The 13,332-nt window shown below is 33.0% G+C and overlaps 1 protein-coding gene across 4 annotated transcripts in view; it reads left to right on the top strand.

Annotated features, from left to right (window-relative positions):
* Positions 1 to 13,332, top strand: part of TMEM232 (transmembrane protein 232) — a 196,505-nt gene that overhangs the window by 59,758 nt on the left and 123,415 nt on the right. For all 4 annotated transcript variants that reach the window (XM_074202033.1, XM_074202034.1, XM_074202035.1 and 1 more), the window contains one exon: positions 3,148 to 3,305. In XM_074202033.1, the coding sequence (XP_074058134.1) occupies positions 3,148 to 3,305 (158 nt within the window). The remainder of the gene's footprint in view (positions 1 to 3,147; positions 3,306 to 13,332) is intronic.

Here is a 13,332-nt window from a genome sequence, read left to right as displayed (position 1 = left end):
GCCCAGGATCACACAACTAATAAGCCTCTGAGGACAGATTTGAATTCAGGAAAATGAATCTTCCTCAATCAAAGCCCAGCATTCTATCCACTGTGCCATCTATCTGCTCAACACATTTGTATGATCTTTTGGGAGGAACTTATGAAAGGAAACATAAGAAAATCCCACAGTAAAATGGAAGAAATCAACGTAAATACTGTTTTTCTGCATGCATAAGATATACCTTAATTTGGGGGCCTTAAATTTGAAAAAAATGTAATACATAAAGTTATTCAACTCAAATTTTATTTATCATAAAATTTATACAACTCCTCATCACTGTCAAAACTCCCTCCCTTTAGCTCATCCTTATCTATGTTTGATGATGAATCCCTGTCTTAGGAGAGGATCTGATAATCTTCTGCCTGTGCTCTGGTCTGTGGTTAACCATAAGCACGCCCTGGGCAAGTCTGGTGTGTGGATCATTCCATTTCATGCTTAGTCCATTCCGTTTAATGAACTTGAAGCATCAATTGTCTTCCTCTGAAATAAGTCATTTCTTTTTCATCAGCAATTCTTCTCATCTCTTGCTGAACTATCTTTGTCGATACAGGAATTCCACTTGCCCTTTCCTGTTCATTCCATCTCTTCAATCTCCTCTCTCACTCGGGTCATTTGACTGACTTGCCTCTCATGACCTCCTTCTGCAGGGGAGTTTTTGGTCTGGTTTCTTCTTCCCATAGCCAGTCCTGTACTGTATTTTTTCAGTTGGAGGAGGACAAAACTGAAGTTCAGCAGTACAATTTCCATGCATTTTTGCAAATTGGATCATTTTGAACTTGAATTCATCACTGTATCAAAATCTTTTCTGAGCCATTTCTGGGAGGAATGTGACAAAACATAACTGGTAATATACCAGTAACAAATGTAAAACAATGAGCACAAAGAAAAGTGTGGAAAAAAGTAGGAAATGCAAGTAAAAATATCTATAACCACTGTATAAGATGCTCCCAGTTTTTAGACCCCAAATTTTTCAAAAAAAAAAAGTGTGGCTTTTACATGGGGAAATATGTCAAATAGCCTCATTCTCAGCTAAATTCTAAAATGTTGAAGCTGACAAAGAGGAATAATGGAAAAACTATCCTATCTGAATTTCTTATTTTTGAAGAACTATCAACTCTTCTATTTACAAATAGCCAGAGCTGTACTGGAGCCAGTTCAAACAGGCTGAAGAGAGTTTATTGCTAAATTTTCAGTGTGAGCACTTAGACCTCTGGAATAAGCAAAGACTGCAAAGCAGTCTTATTGTTTTTGTAGATTGTATAAACTTAAGGAAATGATGATGAATGTACATTTTTTTTTCTTTTTGGATACCTGATTTCTAAACAGTGTATTCCTGTCCATACCTCAAATTATAAATTGTGTATTAAACTATACAGAATTTTTAAACTAGGAGCTAGTTTAAACTTTAAACTAACAACTAGATTACTGTTCTTCACAATCAATAAGGAATGTCCTATTATATAATATTTTTCTATCAAATTAGTCAGAAGTGATATATGACCTGATACCAGGAAGATATTCAAAGAAATTAGGTTTTTATTATTCTGATGTCATTTACCTTAATAATCTGGAATATAATAGAAAATGAGGATACTTACTCTGATACTCAGATGGGTTTGTAACTCTCTTCTCATTCTAACTATAAGATTCTTTATGTAATTTCATAAATTTTTTATAAATGATATACTGAAAATATTGGAAGTGTTATCTGGGTCTTTTAAAAATTAACTTCCTTTTTTGTTCAGTATTACATGACTTCTATCTCTTTTTCTAATTTTCTTTTGGATTTTTACAAGGCAGTGGGGTTAAGTGACTTGCCCAAGGTCACACAGCTAGGTAATTGTTAAGTGTATGAGGTCAAATTTGAATTACACTGCACCACCTAGTTGTCCCTTAATTTTTTTTCTTAGAACTATTTTTTTCCTATGACACTGAGTCAAAATATGGAATTCTATTGTCTTTAATGATCAGTACAAATAACCATAGAGATATTTCTACTTATCTTCTCTTTATTTTCATGTATAAATTTTCATGTGATAATCTGACATGATTGGATTTCATACCAAGTTTTGTGTTTATTCCCTGATCCCCTTATACTGCTTTTCACTAGTTTCTGAGATGATATTATTTCTGATCTTTTATCTTTTCACAGGAGAGTGTAGATCCTAAACCAGTGTTTCTCTTGTCTTCCAATATATCTCTACTTGGCAAGGATAGGAAAGTGTATGTTGGTTTAGATGATTTTTCTGGTATTTTGTCATTATTTTCTCTTTTGCCAATTATTTTAGGGCATGAAACTTCTTTAAAAATGATAAAAACCAATCAATATTAATTAAGTACCTATTATTTGTTACTATACTAAGCACTGGAGACAAATGCACAAAATAAAATGACCCTGCCCTCAAAGAGTTTACAATCCATTGGGGTCAGGTCTGAGCTTCCATTTACGATGTCTTTCCAAACTATTGGAAATACTAATGTATAAGCACTATAGGTAATCCATCTAACTGCATCTCATTAATGTTGGATCATAAATGAATTAACCTAGGTTCAAATTTTAGCACTGCTGCTTATAGTCTGGGATACAACTGAGCACGTTCTCTGAACCCCAGTTTCTTAATCTGCAAAAATGAGGGAACTGGAGTAGATAATTTCTGAGGTCTCTTTCTGATTTAAATCCATGCTTCTTTGACCCAATTATCTGAAAAGTTTTCATCTAGTTGGTTTTCCCTACATGGATAGATAGCTAGCTATCAAAGAATTAATAGTAATGTATTTTTTCCTTGGTTGGATTAAAGGGTGCCTAGAATCATTATGTGATAGAAACCATCCCATCAAAACTATTTTTTGTATAAAATAAAAATGTAAATGGTTAGAATTGCTGTAGGTGTTGGATCTTATCTGTTCCCTTTCCTTCATCAATTTTCAGTGTCGTTTTTGCACTAAATTTGCATTTGACTGATTTCATATAGCAAGTTTATTTATAATATGTACTTAAGAAAATTTTGATAGATTATAAATTAGTTGAGAGTTAAAAACTGAATATTATTAATTTTAATTTAAAGAATCCTTAAACATGTTCTTTCATGCCTCTTTAAATCACAGAGATACAAATTGAAGCCTTATAAAAAAAGACAGGAAGTGAGTCACCTTCTTTGGCATTGCACTGTTGTTTGGTCTTGTGTACAGAATCAAAGGCCTCGTTTAAATGAAGTACTTGAACATCTTCTAAAGCATAAAGAACAACTTCAGAAAAAATTCTGGTAAGGCTTCATTTTTAAACCTGATGTTGTACATGGAACAATTTTTCTACTTAAATATTAAACAACTTTTTAATTTAAATGTTAATCATACCTTAACTGGCTATGAAAATAATTTGTAATTAAAGTGTATAAACCTTTGGTTCATTTTCTCTACAAATAATTTTTAACATTTTTGCAAGAACTGCAATTTGTGTTAGTTAAAATTTGTTATTGATAAGATCTTAATTCCAGCATTTTAAACTTTAAAATTACATATAGTAAACTTGGACCATTAAATATCAATATATCACTTTTCAGGGAAATATGTTTTTAAAAATTATTTGTAAAGGATAACTACAACCAAAAAAAGAATTATTATTTCTTTTCTAGAATTGGTTTGGAAAGCTCACTTTAATTTGTAAACCCATTTAAAATAATGAAAGCTTTAAATCAAACACAGCAGACCACCTGAGGTAAATTGAGGAGGAAGAATAAAAGTGGAGCAATTGGCAGAAAAATGGCTATAGGTGATTACTCAAAGCAATCAGCAAGAAAAATATTCTCTTCCTTAAAGAGAAATACACTTTCTAATTCTTTTTTATTGTTGTTGCCAACATGAATTGCACTAATATGTGTCATTAAAGTTGACTCAATAGATCTTTTTTCCCTATTGTCAGTTGATTTTAAACCTCTAGGGTATCTATACCTCTGAGACTTTGAAGTCACTCAAAACTAGTAGATTTAAGTTACAATTTGAGCAGATAAAGTTAACACTCTGCACCTAACACCCCATTATCTAAGTCATCTCTGGGAATCTGGAAGACCCACAGGAGAAGAGATGAATACCAGAACTCTTTTTGCACACTATTTAATTATAGGACAGTTTTGATGGGTCTAGGCAAAATGAGGAATGTGAGAAATCTGAAACCAAAAACATTCATATTATGTTTAACTTTTAAATAGCTTCTTGATAGAAATGTGTTATACTCTTTAAAGAAGCAACAGAAAAAGCATATAATTATAAAAAAGACATAAGTTTGAAAGGAAATTCATATATATAAGCAGAAATTGTATAAAATCACATTGAAATTAGACATGATCCATCATTTTTTCACATTTCTTTAAATTCAAATAAAGATGTCTTGTTCAGTTTTTTTCATCATTGTTGTCTTAGTCAAATCAGTTTGATTCATTAAACATTTATCAACTTATGTTAAAAACCCCTGTGAAATGCTTAATAAAGAAAAACTAGGGCTCAAAAGGGGAACCTGGAATGAACCATAGTTCAATCACAGTTTACACAGATAATAAATTCATTTTATTGCCTGAGAAGACAAAACTTGCAAGCTGGAACCCTGTCTGTTCTGACCTGTTTAATGCCCAGTTGGAAAGATTGAGAAAAGACAGGAATTTGAGCAGATGCTAGCATCCAAGTCCCAGGAAACAAGGGAAATGAGGAATTCCAGGCCTCAGAGTAGAGAACCTTTGATACAGAAATCAAAAGGCATTCTTGGTGATAAGCAATCAAGGAAATGTCTCTACAAACAGTATATTCCTAGAACCTCATAAGGAAAACTAAAGGAGTCTCTGGAGATAAGGTTATCTACCAAAAAACAATAGTACAGAATGTGTTGTTGGTCTCATAACCTATAGACAGAAAGTATTTGAAAAGAGAGTTGTTACTTGAATGTCTATAAAGCACTAACTGGCTCAGTATTCATTTCAAAGCTAGTATGATCTTCCAGTTGAGTTTCATTGGGATTGTTGGTATGTTAAGTAGCTATGGGCATCAGAAGTCCTCCTGATTGACTAGCTGTGCTATTCCATTGTCTGGGTCCCCTATGAAAAAAGAGAAATTCTAACATATTTAATCAATTAGTACAAATATTACAAACCCCCCACTCACATATTAATAATAATTAATAATAATTGATTAAAATTAATTAATTGATTGATTATGAAACAATATGTGTCATTAAGAAGCTTACATTGGGCTAGGTATACACAATCCAAATGAAGATAAACAAATGCAAGATATGTAAAGGAAAAAGGAGATTATCAGCAGCTGGGACCATGAGAGCTTTCCTTAAAATTCTTCTGCTTGAAGCAGTGATAGCCACAGAAAGATAACCAATGGGCGGACCAGGATTTTTTTAGAATTCTTTTTATTCTTTGTTATGTAGCTAAGTAATACAGTGCATAGAACACTGGATCTGGGGTCAAAAAGAATTAAATTCAAATCCAATATGAGACATTTAATAGCTAAGTGATTCCTGTCATCATAACCTCACTTTCCTCAGTTTTCTCATTTGTAAAATTGGTAATAACACCTAACTCTTAGGGTTGCTGCAAGGATCAAATTAGATGGGAAGATAATGTAGTAGGTCAGAACATTATCAACCTCCAGATTTCCTCCACAAACAAAGCAAAATAGTGCCTAAGAGCAAACATAGAGTAGGAAAAATAAACAAGAGATAGGGCAAAGCAGTGGTCTGACTGAGACAAGACCCTAGGACAGAGATTGGACTGAGTGAAGTGCAAACATCATCCCCAGACTATGGCCTGTGGAAACAACTAACAAGTCTTAGGGGCAGCTGATTTGGGAGGTAGCCTCAGACACAATAAGAATTCTCACCTCACAGATAGTGTATGTGTCTGTGGGTTTGGGGAAGGGGGAAGGATGTCAGACATATGAGCACAGGAAGATTGAAGAACCCTCTGTTCCCAAGGGATACTGGGCCCAGCTATGTTGCTAAGAGGTTCCAGTCTGCTGCTGAAAATGAGAAGGAATTAGATGTCACCCAGTCAATGCAGAAGTAGGGCAGAGACTTTACTGGCTATGGGCACTCAAAGGAGGACTGAGTGGTTTTGGTTCCCAGACCAAAGTGGAGAACTGAAAGTTACAATTCCTGAAGGGTCTTTAAGGAGCAAGAGTATTTCTAGCATAGTATAATCATGGGGGCCCTAGTTGTGACTTGGAGGTAGAAAGGAGTGCTGAAGTTGGCACCTGGACAGAAATCAAAAAAATAACAAGAAGGTTCTGAGACTGGAGACAACACCCTCACACTTTACATCTAGAGCTGATTATGTTAGTGAGCTGTAAAAAACTATAAAACAGAAACAAAAACAGCATTTAAATGAAGAAGAAAAGGAGAAAGAACTTAACTGGGAATACAGAAGACTGGAGTTACTTTTTAGGGGAGAATATTGAAACAAAAAAAAAGCTCTTCCCAATAAAGAAACATCAAATGTTCACATGGCCCAAAAGTGATATTGAAAGAAATTTGAAAGGACTTTTAAAAATCAAGTAAGAAAGATTGAGGAAAAAAAAAACTAGGAAAAAAAAAGAAAATTCTGAAAAAGAAAATCAACCAACTGGAAAAGGAGAACCAGCATCCTAAGTAAACAACTACTTGAAGAGGAAGCAAATGATATTATAAGAGACTGAAAATAATAAAACAAAATAAAAATTAAGAAGTAGAAGATATTGTGAAATATCTCATAAGGAAAACAATCAATCTGGAAAACAGATCAAGAAGAGAAAACATAATAGATTTCTTGAAAATTATGATTAAAAAAAAGAATCTTGATACCAATAAAATGTGAAATGAAGAAAATTGTCCTGAGTCTTTAGAACAAAATTGAGGAAGAGCTGAGTAAAATGTGGTAATTCCAAAAAGCAAAACTGTGTAGAAGAAAAAAAATTAATTCATATAAATGAGGCAATAGAAGAATCAGTTGGTAGTAGAGAGCTGGTAGCACTGGAACTCTACTCTCATCAGATCTGGGCTAAAGTGAGGATAGCATATACATCTAGAAGAGCATAAAAATCTTCTAAATCTGTAAAAAAATAAGAGAGTGAGAGAATAGGATTGGGAGACTATGACTCCACCAAAATGCTTTCTTAAGCTTTTCATAATATTTTAGTTTTTTTTTAGGTTTTTTGCAAGGCAAATGGGGTTAAGTGGCTTGCCCATTTCATAATATTTTTATTATTTTCATGATTTACCTCTTAGCAGCATTAAGACACAAACCTGTATCCTTAGCTTTATCGTAATTGTTATAATATATTATAATTATAAAAATATATAATGGCACTCCTTGAACCACTTATTGTCAAGACAGAATAGAGCATTTGGGGTTTAATTGTGGGTAGACTACTGTAGTTTATTGACAAGATTAGACTTAATTAGGTTTTAGGAAAATCACTTTAATACAAGTGTGAACTAATAAGTGAGTGAGCATGAATTTGAACTCATATTTTTCTGACTCCAAGACTCATGCTCTTTTCACTGTGCCACCTAGTTGTCCAATAGAATAAGTGAGAATGGGGAAACAAGACTAACACCAATGAAAACACCATGGGCTAAGCCTCACAGTATCCCAACTGTGGAGGAAAATCAGTTTTCAGGGGGTTTTGATATTAAATTGAAAAATGGAAGGTTATTTTTAAAAAGAGAAATGGGGAAGATATAAAAGAATGTGTTGTATCCTAACTAAATCATTGATAAAACATGGAAGAAGGGCTACTGGAGAATGGATGAGGTGGCAAAAGAAGAGAGCAAACTGGAGTAAAGAAAAAATACTTAGATTCAGTATTTGGAGGAGATCCTGTTAAAAGCATTTTTGTTGGCATGGTAGAGAGAGGAGATTGGGACCATAAAATGGTTACAATATAATAATGCAATAATATTTGGTGTTTCACAAGACCACAGAGAGAATGATGTGCTTTCATGGACAGCATCCTGCCTTTGGGGAGCAACTGGCATCCAGAAAACAGTGAAGGAATGGACTCAGAAATTTCATGGCAAAGGGGGAAAAATAATCATGAGCCAACCCATGAATGATAAAGAATTTCTCAATTAGGACATGGGAAATTTCTACCACAGGACAACTCATTTCTCCTATCTCCTGCTGAAAATAATACTTCAAAATGAAGCACAGAAGGAAAAAAGGAGATGGGGCAATATCTATATTTTATAATATCTATAATCCATGATAATTTAATATCATAGAAATTACCTTAGAAGAAGGAACTCAATAGTTACCTTTAATTCCATATGTAATATAATAACCAAAGAAGAAATTATATAACCACAAGTGAAAAGAAAAAAGATGTCCAGAATAAACAGAATGGAAGAGTATAAAGAAAATTTGTAAAAGAAATAATGTTCAAAGAAAAAAATTAAGGAAAATAAAAAAAGACAGAATTTGAAATGGAAGGGCAGGGAACAAGATTTTATGAGACAAATTAACAGAAAAAAGAGGAAGAATTGGATAATTTTTAAAAAGGAAGAAACAAAAAGGATTTAAGAAATTAAAATGCCAAAACTAGGGAGAAGATCTCAAACAGAATGGAGATGGTAAAGAAAAGAGAGCCTATGGGAATGTAGTTACCTTAAATAAAGAAAAAAATACCAGAGTGGACAATGAAAAAAAAGGAATAGGAATAATAAATCCCCCCCCCGCTTTTGAGGGGGAAAAATTGAAATTATGTAGGGGTAGCTAGATGGCACAGTGAATACTGGCCCTGGAGTCAGGAGGACCTGAGTTCAAATGTGACCTCTGTCATTTAATAATTCCCTAGCTGTGTGACTTTGGGCAAGTTACTTAACCCCATTGCCTTTAAAAAAACAAACAAATTATGTGGGGAGAAAAATAAAACTTTAATAACTTTGTGAATGAACTCATCCAATTCTTAACTCACTTTCATTTTATTGAATTGCTAAGAAAATAAATCCCTATTGTCTGTTCCTTAAAAGAACACACTTAAGGAAAGACAAACAAAAACTAAAGAGAAACTGGAACAATAGTTGTAAAACATTTACTGAATCTGAAAAAAGGAGAAACTGTAATTATTGCAGATAACAAAAACAAAAATGCAGAACACAAAAAGATAAAGAAAAGAAAATTATATTATTCTTTAAGGAATTTTTGACAATAAATCAATTATGGCATATTCCATATGACTTAGTATCTAAGGAAAATATAGAATTGAACAAATAATTTTTAAAAATTATAGGTATATAATAATTACCTAGTTGTGAGGTCTTGGGCAAGCCACTTAACCCCACTGCCTTGCAAAAAGAAAACAACTAGAAAAAAAAGAAAACAGTATAGGTAGAAGATTTATGATGTCTTCTAAATAAGACTGCAAAAAAAGATATTTTCAGCATAAATTATTAGTAGGACACAAATGAATGTAAAAGGTAAGAAATAAACATATTTTTACAAACTTAAACAATGAAATATTAATCTATTCAAAAATCACCAAAAAGAGACACAAAAAATAATAAAATTCTAAATATTGAGTATGAAAAGGAACAATTCATAGAAATATTTAATAATTATGTGAAATCAAATAATGATGTTGAAATAAAATATTAAAGTTTATGGGATGCAAGTAAATTGGTCCTCAGTGGAAAAATTTTAAACCTAAAAACATCCATTAAATAGAAAATAAGAATATTATTGAAGTCAATATGCACTAAAAAAGAAAACCATCAAAGGAACAAAGCTTGAATAAACACAAAAATGAAGATAATAAAAGTAAGAGGAGAAGTAAACTGGAAACAAAAAGATTATAGAAATGATTACCAAAACTAAATACTGCTTCTTTCAAATGTTTAATAATGTTAAGAGAAAATTGTAAAAACCTCCTCTACACAGTTAAATGTTAATAAAACATAAGAAATGTCTTCCAAAATATAAATACAGAAACTAACAGAAGACCAATTATAAGTCTTAAATAAGAAAAGGAAACTAGCTGGTGGTGGAGGGTATTTGAGAGCTGTGAGAAGAAACTTTTAGTCCTGATATCTTCACAAGAGTATTCTATCAGAGTTTTAAAGAACATTTGCCACCACCAACATTACTCATTTATTTTCTCCACTAAATATTTAGGGAGAAAACACTTCACTATATTCCTTTTCTGAAAGTATGAGATATAGCAGAATTACATAATAAGATACCTTTTGTTAAAAAAAAATAAAGGTAATAGTCTTTGGTCTTTGTTCAAACTCTGCAATACTTTCTCAAGATACAGATGGCATTCTCCATTGCAGATAACCCAAAATTGTGCCTGATTGTTGCCTTGTTGGTATGAACAAGTCCATTGAGGTTGATTATCACTCCCAAGTTGCTGTTAGGGTATACAATGTTCTTCTTGTTCTACACTTCTCGCTCAGCATCAGTTCATGCAAATCGACTTCCCTGAATTCCCATCCCTTCTGGTTTCTAATAGAATAATAGTGTTCCATGGCATACATATACTACAGTTTATTAAGCCATTCCCCAATTGATGGACATCCCCTCAATTTCCAATTCTTTACCACCACAAACAGAGCTACTATGAATATTTTTATACAGGTGGTGTTTAAATATCCATTCTTAATGCCATAATACTCTCCTCTCTAGTTTGGTGTTTCCCCTACCATTTTAGTCCTTCAAAATCCATATATTCCCTCTCAAGAAGTTGGATGCTATCTTGCATGATTTATGCTTCTTCATAAAATGATCTTCCAATGGGCAAATACTTTCCTGACCACCTCCAAAAGACCCATTATGTGAACCCAGGCTTTTGCTAAAAACATACTTATCCTTTTCTATTAAATGTTTTTAGCAGCATTTTTTCCCTTTCTCTCCAATCTCCTCAGAACTTCCTATTATGCTTGGCAGTTTATTTCAAAAAGGACCTCATGGCCTGGTATCTTATCCTACCAGGTGATCTTCAGAATCTTTCTTAGAAATTTCAAATGGAAGTATTTCCATATCCTGCAATGGCTTTGTGATGCTGTCCAGGTTTCATAGGCATAATGACATCAGCACAATATCTCTGTTTATCTTAAGTTTGGTGGGCAGTCTAATAGCCTCTTCTCTCTCACACTTTCCTTCAGAGCCTCCCAAACACTTAATTAGCTCTGCAGGTGATAACCTCAGCATCTATATGTACCCTTGGAAAGAACATTATCAAAGTAAGTGAACTTAACCACAGTATTTAAAATTTCTCCATTTTCTTTTAACTGATAGCTCCATATCTTTTCTTAGTGTTAATTGGCCAAAATTAGCAAAGTACTTGATATATGATACAGGTAAGGCCTGATAATAAATAATCTTATAAGCAAGAGTTTGTTACAAACTATTCTGAAGGGTGACCCTACCCTCATCTTTTCTAAAAAAGAATTCAAATCTGCAGATTGTATTCATTTCGGGCAGAGAAAAGGGCAAGGTTGGAAACAATCCCAAGCAATTTGCAAGTCCAAGCCCTTAGAATTCTTAGGACCAGTCTAAGAGGTTAGAGTCCATAGGACTGCCAAGCAATTTACAGTGAGAGATTCTGGAAGTCTAAGCAGTTAGAGTCCATAGGATATTCCAAGTGGTTAGAGTCCGTATGGGGAAGACAGAAGGTTCCAGAAGTGCTGGCTGAGAGCTCTAAAGTCTAGACTTAATAATGGGAAGAAATCCAAAGTAAAAAGGGAAAAGTGCAAAAATGATAAAATACTGTTGGCTTTTTCTCTTCTCCATTTTTTACTGTAATTCTGTGTTGCTAGAATGCTTTCTTCCTCCTCTCCCTCCTTCCCCTCCCTGCTTTTTTCTCTCTGGGGTGCTTGCCTGTTCGTTTGTTTGTTTGTTTGTTTTAGTTTATATCTCTTGACCTTGGAAGAGAAAAAGGAGCAAAAAAAAGGAATTTATTAAGAAAAAGGACTCATTAATAATAGAGAGAATTGTTTCATGAAGACTTAGTAAAATAAGTGTTAAAAGGGGCCTTATTTTGTAGTTAAATAGGCAATGAAAATTGCCAAATATGTTAAGTAAAGAAATCACAAAAAGAAATGTTATTTTAATTTGAAAATGTTTTGGGGAAAGTAAATCTTAGAAAGTCAAGAGAGTCAGGTTAATTCTAAAGTATATAATTTGGTTACACAGAAATGCCAGAAAAGGGAAACTAGTTAATCTTTTTACCAGAATGATATGGTAAATTATAGTTTCAGGAGTTTATTAGTATAGATTCTGGTAATGTTAGTTATTACAGAGAGCAATGAAACAAGTGGGAGCCTAACAAAAGAAGAGCCCCCAGGAAAGATTTTGGACCTGCCTTCTTATGAGAAAAGTTATGTGGTTTGTTCTATCAGAAGAAGGGAGCAAGTAATATTCCAATTAGACTGTGAGATTTTTTTTAAGTAGCTGTTTGCGTTCTCAAAAGTTTTACCAGTTAAAATCAAGAAGTGTTCAATATTAAACCCTTTGAATGGAAAATGTTTGCTGGAAAGTACAAACGTGTCTGTGGTTTATATATCCAGTTCAGAACAGTATTAATTATAGTCAAAAAAAGAGTTAATGAAAAAGAAGTGTGGAACAGAATATTAAGGGGAAATGTAAATTGTATAGTCTGAGTAAGAGGTTGTGAAAGTACTGAGAAGAGAAGCATAGAGACAATTGGGGGTTTTGAACCATTTGTTAAGTATGGAAATTGGTTAAAGTATGTAGACAAAATTTGACCAGGCTTGATATTGTATAAGTAAAAGGATTAATTTTGAGGATTTTGGGGACCTTGGAAGATGATTTCAAATTCAAATACGGGGTTTGTTTGTTTTTTTTTTATTTTAATGTTTTATGACACCTCCAGAGTCACAGGAGGAAAAAGAATTAATGGAAATGCTGGAATAGATAGAGACAGAATGCCTTGGTGTGGAGGCTGGCAGTCAGGATAGATTGTGAGTTATGTATGTGCTCTTAATTAAGCCCTAGAATTACTAAACAAATGGAATCAGGAAACACTGATTCAAAATATGTTTGGGGTATAGTTCATGTATCTGGAAAAATCTGGGGTGAGTGAGTAATGATAAATATGTAAAGGTACAGAATTAATACACTATTTCTTTAATATCTCAAATTGAGGGGAATATCCAATTCCCATAACATAAAATGTTCCAATATTAAGAAATGTTGGTTGGTAGAAAACTCTTTTGAATGTGACTTTTGGAATTTGAGAGAAGAGTAGAGAAAATCTTGTAATCATAAAAATGGATTTTTAGCAATCACTGGTCTT

The sequence above is a fragment of the Macrotis lagotis genome, chromosome X, assembly GCF_037893015.1.
Source record: "Macrotis lagotis isolate mMagLag1 chromosome X, bilby.v1.9.chrom.fasta, whole genome shotgun sequence".
NCBI classification, from domain to species: Eukaryota; Metazoa; Chordata; class Mammalia; order Peramelemorphia; family Peramelidae; genus Macrotis; species Macrotis lagotis.
Note: the sequence above shows the minus strand (reverse complement) of the source record. Positions and strands in the feature narration are given on the sequence as shown.